Source organism: Ambystoma mexicanum, chromosome 3q, assembly GCF_040938575.1.
Source record: "Ambystoma mexicanum isolate Mex_15411 chromosome 3q, UKY_AmexF1_1, whole genome shotgun sequence".
NCBI classification, from domain to species: domain Eukaryota; kingdom Metazoa; phylum Chordata; class Amphibia; order Caudata; family Ambystomatidae; genus Ambystoma; species Ambystoma mexicanum.
The window spans coordinates 1,297,307,627-1,297,323,017 of NC_090926.1; the positions used below are offsets into that span (position 1 = coordinate 1,297,307,627).

General features: G+C 48.1%; 1 protein-coding gene across 2 annotated transcripts in view; it reads right to left on the reverse strand.

Annotated features, from left to right (window-relative positions):
• Nucleotides 1-323: 323 nt before the first annotated feature.
• Nucleotides 324-15,391, reverse strand: part of LOC138447901 (protein GPR108-like) — an 851,977-nt gene continuing 836,909 nt past the window's right edge. For both annotated transcript variants that reach the window (XM_069604412.1, XM_069604414.1), the window contains one exon: nt 324-5,698. In XM_069604412.1, coding sequence (XP_069460513.1) covers nt 5,626-5,698 — 73 coding nt within the window. In that variant the 3' untranslated portion in view covers nt 324-5,625. The remainder of the gene's footprint in view (nt 5,699-15,391) is intronic.

The window sequence follows — 15,391 nt, forward strand, 5'->3', positions numbered from 1 at the left end:
CAGCAGTAAGTTTCTTGTTTTTAATAAAGCCTTTTGTTATATCTCTCATGTGTATGGTCTCCTTCTCAAACACTGCCATACCTGAGGGCTCACTCATCTTTGCGCCTCAGTTTCTCTTACTTTCGTAGCTTTGGTCACCCTTTCAAATCCGTGTCTGTTATTGTGTTTATCTCACTGTGTCTTTTCCCTGCCCATTGTCCTGTCTTCTGCTTGAAGGCCTGCACATGGGGGGCAAAATGTGGTGAAACTCCTAAATGCAGGAGAGAAGGTCTGAGCCTCAAAAGATAGGCTCTCCAGATTGAAATGATGTTGAGCAGACAAGGTTCTAGAAAAAAAATCATTGTATTGCAGACAGACACAAGAGCAATCCATGCGTGCAGTCATTATGTTTCAATTGTAGTCTCCAGCAGTGTGCAGAGTACACCCAATGTCTGGAGAAAAATCAGTAAATTCCACTTCCTGGGCTGCTACACACAACTCACAACTGGGTGCAGAAAACAACAAATACTCAACCAAGTCCAAATAAATGAAATGTGCTGACCCAGTGGAGAGGATGAAGAAGCCGCCTGCACAGGGGTCCCAGCCCACTCTGCTCCTGGAAGGCATTCACTTGTTTCCATGAGAAGCACACGTGGTCTGAAGAACAAGCCCACAGGGGCAGCCGAGAGGTTATGGGTCCAGACTTCTAGAGGAGAAAGACATGTGCTGTGGTACTGCGCAATTTCAAGAATTGTGCAGCAAGGAATGTACATTTGGGGGTCTCTTATCATGTGGAATGTACCATTTGTGTTTATGAAATAGAGGAGGGGTCTGCAATGTTTGGCTCTTTGGATGTTTTGGACTACAACCCCATCAGACCTAGCCAGCACAGTCAAAGGTAAGGGATCATGGGAGTCGTAGTGCAAAACAAGTGGTGAACCACAGGTTGTAGACCCCTGCCCATAGAGAGTGCCTCTTGTCACAGGGAATGCACTATTCCATGCAGAGCATGCCATGTTGAACTGAGGTTGATTAATGTTTCACTACATTTTTGCCTTGGAAGACGCACCATGTTAGTCTATGTGAAATAAGTAATGTACCATTATTCGGGTCTCGCAGGGGAGTGTGCTCAATTACACATTTAAAATGGAGATTGTCATGTGACCCTTTGATTCGAACATGCTTGCCAGTCATGGTGATTGTAACATGTGTTCAGTGCAGCATGAAAATTGTAACATGTTGGGGCCATGCATGTGGCTTGAATTGGTAACATGTTGTGGCCTGCCTATCCTGTGCTTTGAAACATGTTTGAGGCCACATGTCTTATAACTTTGACATGTTGGGGGTCATGCATCACACTGAAAGTAGCATGTGGCATATCCACGAGTGACAGTAAGACTGCATGTGTGGTGCATAGCTATTGCCCTTCTTGCAAACAAATCACATTGCAGCCAGTGTAGAGCATTCACAGGAATAATCCAGAGCCCTGTATACTGAGGAGAGGTTCAGTGACGCGATAGAAGATAGCCTCTAGTAGCCCACAGTGTCCTCTGTCACAAGGGGTGGTATGGAACCGGGAGTATATTGCATGTGTGTAGGAACATGTAACTGGGGTGTGGTACAGCGTTCAGAACACTCACCATGTATCCCTGTCAGAATGGAACCGCATGTCGTGGGGCGTGTTTGGGAGCATTCTGTCACGGGGTGAGGTGTATGGAATTGGATGCCGTAGGGTGTGTTTGGGAGCATTCTGTCACGGGGTGAGGGGTATGGAACTGGATGCAGTGGGGTGCGTTTGGGAGCATTCTGTCACAGGGTGAGGGGTATGGAACCGGATGTTGTGGGGTGTGTTTAGGAGCATTCTGTCACGGGGTGAGGGGTATGGAACCGGATGCTGTGGGGTGATTAGGAGCATTCTGTCACAGGGTGAGGGGAATGGCTCTGAATGCCGTGGTGTGTGTTTGGGAGCATTCTGTCACAGGATGAGGGGTATAGAATTGGATGTCGTGGGGTGTATTTGGGTGCATTCTGTCACTGGGTGAGGGGTATGGAACTGGATGCAGTGGGGTCGGTTTGGGAGCATTCTGTTCACAGGGTGAGGGGTATGGAACCAGATGCCGTGGGGTGTGTTTGTGAGCATTCTGTCATGGGTTGAGGGGTATGGAATTGGATGTCATGGGGTGCGTTTAGGAGCATTCTGTCACAGGATCAGGTGTATGGAATTGGATGTCGCGGGCGTATTTGAGAGCATTCTGTCACAAGGGGAGGGGTATGGAATTGGATGTTGTGGGGAGTTTTTGGAAGCATTCTGCCATAGGGTGAGGGGTATGCAATTTGATGTTACGGTCTGTATTTGAGAGCATTCTGCCACAAGGTGAGGGGTATGGAATTGGATGTCATGGGGTGTGTTTGGTAGCATTCTGTCACGAGGTGAAGGGTATGGAATTGGATGTCATGGGGTGTGTTCGGTAGTATTCTGTCACAAGGTGAAGGGTATAGAATGGGATGTCACGGGGTGCGTTTAGGAGCATTCTGTCACAGGTTGAGGGGTATGGAACCGGATGTTGTGGTGTGTGTTTAGGAGCATTCTGTCACGGGGTGAGGGGTATGAAACTGGATGCTTTGGGGTGTGTTTAGGAGCATTCTGTCACGGGGTGAGGGGTATGGTTCCGAATGCCGTGGGGTGTGTTTGGAAGCATTCCGTCACGGGTGAGGGGTATGGAATTGGATGTCGTGGGGTGTATTTGGGTGCATTTTGTCACATGGTGAGGGGTATGGAACTGGATGCAGTGGGGTGCGTTTGGGAGCATTCTGTCACAGGGTAAGGGGTATGAAACCGAATGCTGTGGGGTGTGTTTTGGAGCATTCTGTCACGGGGTGAGGGGTATGGAATTGGATGTTGTGGGGAGTTTTTGGATGCATTCTGCCACAGGGTGAGGGGTATGGAATTTGATGTCACGGTCTGTATTTAAGAGCATTCTGCCACAAGGTGAGGGCTATGGAATTGGATGTCGCGGTGTGTATTTGAGAGCATTCTGCCACAAGGTGAGGGGTATGGAATTGGATGTCATGGGGTGTGTTTGGTAGCATTCTGTCACGAGGTGAAGGGTATGGAATTGGATGTCATGGGGTGTGTTTGGTAGTATTCTGTCACAAGGTGAAGGGTATGGAATTGGATGTTGCGGGGTGCGTTTAGGAGCATTCTGTCACAGGGTGAGGGGTATGGAATTGGATGTCATGGGGTGAGTTTGGAGCATTCTGTCACAGGGTGAGGAGTATGGAACCGGATGCCGTGGGGTCTGTTTAGGAGCATTCTGTCACAGGGTGAGGAGTATGGAACCGAATGCCGTGGGGTGTGTTTGGGAGCATTCTGTCACGGGGTGAGGGGTATGGAATTGGATGTCGCAGGCTGTATTTGAGAGCATTCTGTCAAAGGGCGAGGGTTATGGAATTGGATGTCGCAGGGTGTGTTTAGGAACATTCTGTCACAGGGTATGGAAATGGATGTTGTAGGGTGTGTTTGGAAACATTCCTTCACAGGGTGAGGGGTATGGAATTTCATGTCATGGGGTGTATTTTGGAGCATTCTGTCACGGGGTGAGGTGTATGGAATTGGATGTCGTATGGTGTGTTTAGGAGCATTCTGTCAAAGTGCAAGGGATATGGAATTGGATGTCGTGGGGTGTATTTGAGAGCATTCTCTCAAAGGGCGAGTGGTATGGAATTGGATGACGTGGGGTGCGTTTGGGAGCATTCTGTCACAGGGAATGGAAATGGATGTTGTAGGGTGTGTTTGGAAGCATTCCGTCACAGGATGAGGTGTATGGAATTGGATGTCGCAGGGTGTATTTGAGAGCATTCTGTCAAAGGGCGAGGGGTATGGAGTTAGATGTTGTGGGTGTGTTTGGGAGCATTCTGTCACAGGGTGAGGGGTATGGAACCGGATGTCGTGGGGTGTGTTTAGGAGCATTCTGTCACAGGATGAGGGGTATGGAACCGAATGCCGTGGGGTGTGTTTGGGAGCATTCTGTCACTGGGCGAGGGGTATGGAGTTAGATGTGGGTGTGTTTGGGAGCATTCTGTCATGGGTTGAGGGGTATGGAATTGGATGTCACATGGTGTGGGAATGGATGTTGTAGGGTGTGTTTGGAAGCATTCCTTCACAGGGTGAGGGGTATGGAATTTCATGTCATGGGGTGTGTTTTGGAGCATTCTGTCACGGGGTGAGGTGTATGGAATTGGATGTCGTGGGGTGTGTTTAGGAGCATTCTGTCACAGGATGAGGGGTATGGAACCGTATGCCGTGGAGTGTGTTTGGGAGCATTCTGTCAAAGGGTGAGGGGTATGGAATTGAATGTCGTGGGGTGTGTTTGGGAGCATTCTGTCAAAAGGCGAGGGGTATGGAGTTAGATGTTGTGGGTGTGTTTGGGAGCATTCTGTCACAGGTTGGGGGGTATGGAATTGGATGTCGCAGGGTGTGTTTAGGAGCATTCTGTTAAAGGGTATGGAAATGGATGTTGTACGGTATGTTTGGAAACATTCCGTCACAGGGCAAGGGGTATGGAGTTAGATGTTGTGGGTGTGTTTGGGAGCATTCTGTTACAGGGTGAGGTGTATGGAACTGAATGTCACGGGGTGAGGTGTATGTAAATGGATGCTGTGGGGTGTGTTTGGGAGCATAGTGTCACGGGGTGAGGTGTATGGAACTGGATGTCACGGGATGTGTTTAGGAGCATTCTGTCGCAGGAAATGGAAATGGATGTTGTAGGGTGTGTTTGGAAGCATTCCATCACAGGGCGAGGGGTATGGAGTTAGATGTTGTGGGTGTGTTTGGGAGCATTCTGTTACAGGGTGAGGTGTATGGAATTGGATGTCGCAGGATGTGTTTGGGAGCATTCTGTCACAGGGGGAGGTGCATTGAATTGGATGTTGTGGGGTGTGTTTGGGAGCCTTCTGTTACAGTGTATGGAAATGGATGTTGTAGGGTGTGTTTGGAAGCATTCCGTCACAGGGTAAGGGGTATGGAATTTCATGTCATGGGGTGTGTTTTGGAGCATTCTGTCATGTGGTGAGGGGTATATGTTGGATGTGTAGTAGAATGCCTGGATCTCCAGTTACAAGGACTTGTGTGGACTTGTACCTGTGTTGAAGAGTATGCATAGTGCCCTTATCAGAAGAGGTGGTGTGGCACTGGGCACACAAAAGATCTGTAGGTGCCTGCATAGTACACTTCTAATGGGGGAACTGTTCATTAGGTACATGTTAAAAAGATGCACAGGTGGAGCACAGCAGTCACCCATTGCAAATGGAATGTCTCCAGGTGATTAGAACGGAGAGTAGCTGTGAAGACCTTCTCCCTGAAGTTCAGTCTGTTCCTACTCCTCCGTTTTGTCAAAAGCTCTATTTCAGACTCCACAGGTGTTCCTTGGTTTCTGGGGAACCACAGTTACTCCCACAGACTCTAGGTTCCTCCAGAAACATGTGGTCACTTCTCATAGGTCCCGAGGTCATAGAGAAATGTGTGCTTGCTGCCTACATGTTTCAGGTCCCTCAGGAAATCTTTGGTTAGGTTAGGCTGCATAGATGGAATCCCTGGCTCCGTGGTATCCACAAGCCAAGGAGGCCTGGTTCCAGTACTGCAGGACCTCACAGCGACTCTGGGCCATTGAATGTTTTATTTACCCTGGACACACCTCCAAGAGCCCCCGATTCAGTGAGTCTAAAAAAGAAAAACAAGTGTTAAAGTCACAAGAAAGAAAAACATGGAAAATCTAAAGACACTAGTTACTCCCACATATTTGACGGAAACAAAGTGCATGATCAGCTGAGACTTCCCTGATCGCAGACCTGTCCACTTTGCATAAACAAAACCTACAGGCTGCGGCAGTCACATTACACACGGCCTCTCAGTACAGCTCGGATGCCAGGCAGATTCATACAATAAACAGACCACAGTGGGAGACAAGGCTGCAGCAGAGAGAGCAATGGCCAGAGCTTTCTTCCTCAAAGGGTAATCAGTTCTCTGCCTGCTGTGCATAGTCAGCCATATTTGCACCACCTGCAGTTTACACTCTACAATCTTTTCCCTTCCTGCACTGTACATTGAATAACCTTGGCCCTGGTCACAGTTTACAGTAAGTAATCATTGCACAATCTGCAATGTACAGTCAGTAATGTGTGGTGTGAGTGAACACCACACAGGTACAGTTCCACAGATCCAAACAAAACGCAGGCTGTTTGAGAAAGAGGCTTACAGGTGCATTTTAAGCAGGAATCCCTAAGAAACTCGGGTAAGAACAAACCAACTTCCAGGCCAGAGCAGGGATCTCAAGAGGAAGCCTTCTTTCCCACTGCCCTTCAGCAATGAGAAAGCCATGGATTAAAGGGGATCCTTAACTATTTGAAGGTCTATAGAATGTGTATATATATGAGATACATTACTCACCGTAATGGTATTTCTGATGCTTGTATCTGCTTAGATTCACATGCTGTGCATAGGCCGACATCTAGTGGAAGCTGCAGAGTATTACAGTTTGTTTTTCGAAACTCGAAAAGGGGCGTCGAACTAGGGCGTGCCAGTAATACTATCCCTAGTGTGACGTCCCATGTACCCATGATCCCTCACGTGTGTAGGACCCTCCTATTGTATTTTTTCTGACATGAGGTAGCATGAGGAGTAGCGTTAGTACAGAGTATCCAAGCAGACGCGATAGATAAGACTACAAGCATCCATGAGCCTTCTCTCAGAGGGGAGGAAGGGCGGTGCATGTGAATCCAAGCAGATGCAAGCAAATGCTTAGAACCGCTTGTCCCACTTGAGTATCTGTCTTGGAATGAGTGTCAATGCAGTAGTGCTGAGTAAAGGTGTGAACAGAGCTCCATGTAGCTGCTTTGCAAATGCTGTCAAGGGGTACATTTGCAATGAAAGCCAGAGTGGCTCCAGTACCTCTTGTAGAGTTGGCCCATGGCGTAAAAGGCAGTGTTTTCTCTGAAAGGGAGTAGCACAGCTGGATACATTTGACTATCCATTTAGAGATGGCACCTTTAGAGACGTGATCTCCTTCTCTGCCTGTAGCTACGGAGACGAACAGTTGATCTGTCTTTCTTAGCGGTCTGGTCTTGTCTACATAGTAGAGGACCGCTCTCCTCACATCTAGTGTGTGGAGTTTCACCTCAGCAGAGCTTTTGGGTTCTTGGAAGAAGGCCGGTAGCTCAATGGACTGGTTAACATGGAATTTGGAAATAAACTTAGGTGAAAACCTAGGGTGAGTGCGTAAAACCAGTTTATCCTTATGTACAGTAAAGAAAGGACCGTGCACTGACAGAGCCTGAATTTCACTGACCCTTCTTATGGATGCAATGGCTACTAAGAAGGAAGTTTTATAAGTCAAGTGTTTGAGACTAGATTTGTGCATGGGCCCAAAGGGAGGTCCCATGAGCTTAGCAAGTACCACATTAAGGTCCCAACCTGGTGGTGGGTTAGAAATTGGGAGGGTGGAGTCTCTTTACCCCTTCCATAAATGCTTTGAAGACTGACACTTTCCAACATGACACTTTGTTATGGGAAGTGGTGTATGCTGACAAAGCTGCCAGGTGCACTTTAAGTGAGTTAAACACCAACCCTGCATCCAGTAAGTGAAGCATATAGGTGACATAATTGGAAGGAGTACAATCAACTGGGTTGATTTGCTTATTCTGGCACCAAATAACAAATCTTTTCCACTTGTCATTGTAACAGTGCCTTGTGTTAGGCTTTCTTGATTCTTTTAGGATATCCATACATCTCGGAGGTAAATTGAGATGTCCGAACTCTATGACCTCAGGAGCCATGCTGCCAAGTTCATCGAGTTGGGCTGAGGATGCACTGTTAGCCCTTCGGGCTGGGAGAGTAGGTTGTACCGGCACAGGAGTTTTATGGGATTGCACACTGCCAGTTTGCATAGGTGTGGATACCATGGCTGTCTCGCACACTTAGAAGCAACCAGGGTGAGCGTCATCGATTTCCTGTGTATTTTGTTGACCCCCTTCCTATCAGACGGGTTGGTGGAAAAGCGTTGGCAAACATCCATGACCAATTCATCCATAGGGCATTCCCCTGGATGCCTGGCTGGGGGAACCTGGATGCGAAGTCTGGGCATTGCCTGTTTTCGCCTGTGGCGAATAGGTCTATAGTGGTCTATAGAATAGGTCTCCTACGACTTCTTCATGTAGTCGCCACTCGTGTTCCTCTGGGAGTTGAGATCCCCTGGAACATGTTGGGATGACAGGTACATCTTCTGTTTGAGTGCCCATTTCCAAATTTTCTAGGCAAGCTTGGACAGATTTGGCGATGTGGCGAACGAATGCCCCCTTGTTTAAGTAAAACATTGCCGTAGTGCTGTCTGCTAGGATCTGCACTGACAGGTTGGGTAGGGGGGGTTCGAACGCCCGAAGCGCTCTGAAGACTGCCAGAAATTCTAGCAGGTTGATGTGGTTTTGAGCCACTGTGGACCTGATCCAGAGACCCTGAGTTGTATGGTGCTGGGAGTGGGCGCCCCACCCTGCTAGGGAGGCGTCTGTTGTGACAACGGCCTGTATCTCGGGATCGTAGAAGGTTTTCCCCTTTGTCAGATTCTCTCTTGTCCACCAGAGAAGACTCTGTACTAGTGTTGGCGAAACGACCACTAGATCGTCCCACTGACCACTTGCTTGAGACCACTGTTTTGCCAATCATTCCTGCATGGGTCGCATGCGCAGCTGCACATGGGGAAACAGGTAAATGCAAGATGCCATCAAACCAAGCAAACGCATCGCTTTGCGCACCCTTATTTGGCGACCGGCTTGGTATTGAGGAATTTGCAGCAACAGATTTCAAATTCTTTCCTCTGATGGAAAGGCCAACCACTCTTGGGTCTTTGGAATAGCTCCTAGGAACTGTTTTGAGGTGCTTGGCACAAGGCTTGATTTTTTCTCGTTGATTGAGAAGCCCAATTGGAAGAGGAGGTCGATAGTTCTTTGGATGTTTAGCCTGCAAATCAGGGGGGACTCCCCTGTAATGAGCCAGTCGTCCAGGTAAGGGTACACTGGGATTGCCTCCCTGCGTAGGTGCGCCGCCACCACCGCCAGTACCTTGGTGAATACCCTTGGAGCCGAAGCTATTAAGAAAGTTTAGCACCCTGAATTGGTAGTGCTGGTTGTCTATCTTGAAGTGCAAGAATCTTCTGTGTGCTGGGAACATTGAAATATGAAAATAGGCATCTTTCATATCCAATGTTGACATGCAATCCAACTTTTTTAGTAGTGGGATTACCTCTTGCAATGTAGTAATGCAGAATTTTTGTGGCTTGACATACTTGTTTGCAGGGCGCATTGTCAGATCTTTTTTTGGCACAAGGAAGTAGGTTGAATAAATACCCTTGTTTACCTGGCTGCCCGGGACGACTTCTATGGCGTCCTTTGCCAGCAGAATGGTGATTTCCTCGAGAAGGATTTTCTGGTGTTCCAATGAGTGTACCTTCTGTCATGGAGGATGGTCGTGGGGGCGCCCTAGTAGTTCTATACAGTACCCCGCGAACACTGTGGACAGCACCCATCTGTCCGAAGTGATCCCCTCCCATACGTGGGTGAAGGTGGAAATGCGCCCCCCTACAAAGGGGAACGTCACTGTTTACCAGGTGGCGCACCACCTCTGGCGGGGCTGCCTCTGCCTCTAGTGCGGCCCCTGCGTTGCCCTCTGGGGGAGCCTTGGGATGTCTGTAACTGATTGTTGCCCCATGAGGTTCCTTGATTTTGATAGTAGTTAGAACCGTTTTGTGAATTTTGGCAGCGAAAGCGATGAAAATTATTGTTTCCCCTTTGACCAGAGGGTTTATTTGTGAGTTGGCCGAGAGAATTTAATGTCTCATACTCATCTTTATACTCATCTTTAGCTGTCTATACTGCTTTGCCGAATAGAACGTTGAGCTCTACCGGCATGTTTAAGAGAGTGGCTTGGGTTTCGGGTTTGAACCCTGACTGCCTTAGCCAAGCGTGGAGCTTTATTACTGTGCCTTCGGCTATTAATCTTCCCGCATTGCTGCATCAACATTTGTCTTAAGGGTGCATCCAGATACAGACCTTCCGTCTGCTGCAATATGGGCCAACTGGCTTCTTAGTTGTTCAGTTGCAGAGGCTACTAGAGCAGCTACTTGTTCCCACTGGTGGCAGTTATAGCTCGCTAAAAGAGTGGTACTCTTAGCAGTACGTGCCTGATAGGCTGACATGGAGGCAACTTTCCTACCCAGAGCATATATTCTTTTTCTCTCCTTAACGGGAGATGCTTCTGAAGAAGCTAGTGGTGTGCCCGCCCTCTTTCTGTTGGTTGTTACTACCAGGGAGTCGGGTTTTAATTGACCCCTTATGTACATGGGATCGGAGGGCGCGGGCCGGAATAATTTTTCCACTCGTGGGTTAACTGCACAAGTAAGATTTGGGGTTACTAGCGAGGGATCAATTCTACGCTGGATTGATTTTAATATTGGGATGGCTTGGGTAATGGCTCTCTTGTGCCCTAGGATTTCTTCCGCGAAATCCCAATCTTCTTGGACACCTTGTGTGTCTATTTGAAAATGAGCTGCTGCTTTAGCCAGTACCTCATTGAGGAGTGGCTGATAATCAATCGGTGAGTCATTCACCGGGGGATCCTTAGGAATAGGGGAGTCAAGATTGTAGGCCTCCGCCTCATCCCCCTGTTCCTCTTCCTGGTCCTCATCCTCCCCATGGTAAGCAACCCCAGTCTGGTCGTCCAGCATCTGTGTTTCTGTCTCCTCTCCATATGACGCTGGATGGTAAGGTTCAATTAGCAAAGCGTTTGAAACCAATCCATGCGCCGCTGCCTCAGAGCGGAGCCTTTTAGAGGGGGTTGAGAGTCCTTGGACCCCGAAGGGGCAGAGGTAGCTGGTGTGTTGGCATAAGTCAGCAAAAAAAGACATCCTTCTCATTACCCTATCAATATCCGCTGAGTTTCATTCCCTGGAACCGGGAATAAACCTCTCCTGTTCTGATTCCTCCTCCATGTCCATATCATGAGGAGTGGGAGGGACAATTTTACTCTTAGCATTGTCAGGGACATTGGACTTTTCTGTCCCTTTAGGGGCCTTCTGTTTCTCCTTCTGGTGTTCTGAAGGTTTTTTGTGTTGTTTATCACTCTTCCCGTGACTAGAGAAATGTTTTCCAGAGGTTTTAGGGGTTTCCGAGGGTCTCGAAGCATCGCGTCGAGGTTCGGAGGTGGTCTTCGGCACTTTGCGTCGAAATTCGGAGATGGTATAAGGAGGGTGCCGAATCTCGGGGGTAGACGCTACGCGCTTTGACTTGGGAGCATAGAGGTCGGAATAGTCTTCTGACGATGGAGCCTCTGGAACTATTGGGAGTGCAGCACCTTTTTCAACCGCGGACGGTTGGTCTTTGTCTTGTGGCGATCGCGAGCGGGAACGCCCAGAGGACACAGAATCTTTGGACCGTTCTCTAGGTGCCTTCTGTTGCCAATCGCTCGACACGCGTGTCAAGTCACGGCTGGGGCTGATGTGTTTGGAGGAAGTGATGTGGGTTGCGCTTCTGCCGCCGGGTGTTGTCCCCATAACTGGGCCGCTGGCCAGTCCTTCGAGGTCGGGGGCTTGCGCGTGGGTGTCTGAAGTCACCCCTTTGCCCTTGCTGTCCGATATGGCGGCGTTGCTGTCATCACTGAACGAGACCTCTGCTTCCATGGCCTCTAGCTGCCTGGCGTAGTGGGCCCAGCGTTTCGTCGAGCTGTCCTCGAGTGTTTTTGGCTTGAAGAGCTTACAAGCTCGACACGTAGCCTCGGGATGGTCTCGTGGGAGACAAAGGTTGCACGTATTGTGCTTATCTACCCTGGGGAACTTCCTGTTACACTTAGGGCAGTATTTGAAAGGAGTACTCTCCATATGTGTAAATTCTGGCAGCGGGACTGTGTATATGGAGGAAATAAATGTGGGAAGTTATGACCACCCCCCACTCTCCCTACTTGTACAGGGGCCGAGGCCAGAGGCCTTCCGAGGCCCAAGGTCTGTCGTGTAGCTTTCGACGGCTGGTTCCCGCCATCTTCGCGGACATCGATCTTCAGCATAGGATGGAAGATAATGGGGAAATTTTGTAGCAATATTTAAGTATAATTGGCAAAGGCCATGGGAACTCTGCAACATGCGTCCGACTAGTATGGCGGAAGAAAACAATCTGAGGGTCCTACATGCGTGAGGGATCATGGGTACATGGGACATCACACTAGGGATAGTATTACTGGCACGCCATATACATATTAGGGTAGAAAGTACCCGTTTCCAAATCCTAACTGAAGACTCCAACTAATTTCTAAATGTACTGGCTTTGTAGCCCATAACGCTACCAGGGTAAGAGTGCTCTATTTTTCCCAAGGTCACTCTTACCTTCCAGAGAGTGTCAGAGTTACAGGCTGGTGGCAGTTGGCAGCTCTTTACTTTTTTGGAGGCTTCATGACCTATGGTAGCCATTTTCTCCCTAAGCAGGACCAACATGGTGACCTGCTATTTTTCAAATCCTGTATCCTGGCAATTGTCTTTGTAGACATTCTTGTTTGTGGTTCACGGCATGACAAGCCATGGCTTCCTTGAATAACTGAGATCCAGTTCTAACTAGACACCTCAATGAACACCGCTGTGAGCAGAGATGCAAGCAAATATAGGAGAGAGGCTGGCCTCCATCGAGTGGGAGACTGCCCAGACCTTTGAATGGTGTATGGGGGGCATGGGTTATGATTTGAAGGGTAGGGTCAGCCCCCAGCCCATGTTTATGCATAATTGTAGCGATTCCGAGCCATTCGTCAGTCCACTACCTGGAACTATTCCTGAAGTGTAAGACAAGACAGAGCAGAGGATATAGGTGGAAGCTCTGTACCTGGACTCATAATCCTTCTAAAGGTGAAGTACCGCTCCTTTTTGACCACAGGGACCCATCTCAGTCGAACCCTTCCCACGACCCATCAGGCAATCTCCCCTTCAGCCTGGACTTTGTGCATCACTGACATAGAAGCGTCTCTGTTGGGCTGCTGGAGTCTGGATGGCAGATTTGCTCTCCTCAAGAGGGGTCATGCCCGGAGAACGTCAGGCTAGCCTTTGTCCAAGGGAAACTCCTGTACCCTGTCCTATGACCTCTCCCTAACTGTCTAAATTGTGTTCACTTGCAACTGCTGTACTTGGATCACCCAACTTGGGAGTTATCTCGTTGGGGCCCTGATCACTGCCCCATCCTTCCATCGCCAGTGGCTTTTCCTTCAGTGCTTGTGCCTGGAACCACAACCGCCAACTCTGGACATATTGAATCTGACCTCGGCTCCCTCATGCTCTGGACGCATTCTTTGCACTCCAGCAGCCTCAACCACGACTGCCATCTGCACCCAATTTGTGGAGCCATCTCTGCAATCATATTCCCAGAGCCTCTTTGTTGACCCGTAGACCTGATTGCCTATGGTGGGGTCCCTTGCCAACATCTGGTCCAAGAGTGCATCCTTTGCAGCTCCTCTGTAAATTTCCTAACATTTGGTCATTTTCCCTTTAACGGGGAGTTGTCTATTTACTTTGTCCCACTGTTCTCAATGGGAAAACTCTGAAGTGAATGTAAAGTTTCCTAAAGTATTATCAAGTATTACTTTCCTTCTAGGGTCAGCTGTATATCTATTTGGTTTTATTTGTTAGGGGTCACCCTATTGTTTTAATACTCAATTTTGTATTTCAAGTACTTGATTTTAATGCAGATGACATGCATTAATCACTGTAATAGTATTTCTGATGATTGTATCTGCTTAGATTCACATGCTGTGCATATAGTCCGACATCTAGTATATTACATCTTTCTTTCGAAGATCAAAAGGGGACATCAATCTGGGCGTGACTGTAACACTATCCCTAACGTGACGTGTAGTTAAACCAAAATCCCTCAAGCGTCGATGTCCCTCTGGACGCATTTTTTTCTGCCATGAGGGAGACTTATAGTCAGCGTGAGCGAGTACAGAAGAGAGAAGGTCTATGTTCCTTCTACTCCACGAGGGGAGGAAGGGTGGGCTCATGTGAATCTAAGTAGATACTATCATCAGAAATGCTATTACGGTGAGTAATGCATGTCTTCTGATGCTTGCGCGAATCTGCTTAAAATCACATGCTGAGCATAGACTCGCGAGCAGTACCCAGGGATGGTGGTGGGATGTGTGAAGGAATAGTAGCAAAGAGATGTCTTAGCACCGCTTGTCCCACCTGAGAGTCAGACCTAGAGTGTGTATCTAGGCAGTAGTGTTGTGTAAAGGTGTGTGCAGAAGTCAAGGTCGCTGCTTTGCAAATGGAATCAAGAGGAACATTTGCAATGAATGCTATGGTAGCCCCTGTGCCCCTAGTAGAGTGTGCTCTAGGCGTAAAGGGCAAATCTCTCTTGGCAAGGGTGTAACACGGTGTGATACAATTTACGATCCACTTAGAAATAGCTGATTTAGAGACAGGGTCCCCTTCTCTACCAGATGCCACTGAGACGAAGAACTGGTTTGTGTTTCTTACTGGCTTTATCTTTTCCAGATAGTAGATACCCGCTCTCCTTAAATCCAGTGTGTGGAGGCTTCTTTCCGCCACTTTAGCGGGGTTCTGGAAAAAGGTGGGTAGTTCTATGGACTGGTTTACATGGAACTTCGAGATAAATTTGGGCGCAAAGCGAGGGTGTGTGCGCAAAACCACCTTGTCTTTGTGAATGATGACAAATTGGTCCTGAAATGAAAGGGCATGCAGTTCACTAACTCTCCTTATAGAGGTGATCGCAACTAAGAAGGCTGCCTTGTAGGTTTGTTTATTACTTTGTATGGCGCACCAAACCCAAAGGTAGCTGGGCGCAACAGAGAACAGAAAACATAAAACGTGGATACTTAAAAACTTAGTTACAAAGTGAGGCACAGGGTACAGATAAATCATTACAGATAATAATCTAAACAGATCTATAGAAATAATATACATATATACAAGCAGGCTAGGTTAGTTCTTCAGAGATTGGCTATTAGAAGGCTAATCTTGGTGGTCGTTGGAGTGTAGCCATGTGGGAATATTCCGTCTGAAGCTAAAATACGATTTGTCTATTCTGATGTCAAGCGGAGGAGCGTTCCAATACTGGGCCGCCTTAACCGGGAAGCTACTGCTGCCTGTTCTTTTTAGCCTACATTTGGGTATCTGAAGGCAGTAGGAGTTGGTGGTTCTGGTGGAGTTTCTTCTCACTATTCTCTCCGCAAGGTAAGGGGGAGCTGCATTGTTCAGGCATTTAAAGGTTAGTGAGGTTGTTTTAAGTGATATGCTGTCGCAAATGTGTAGCCACTTTTGTTCTCTTCTTATATTTGAGATGTGTTTTCTCGTGGGTAAGTTAAGGGCAGTTCTAAGTG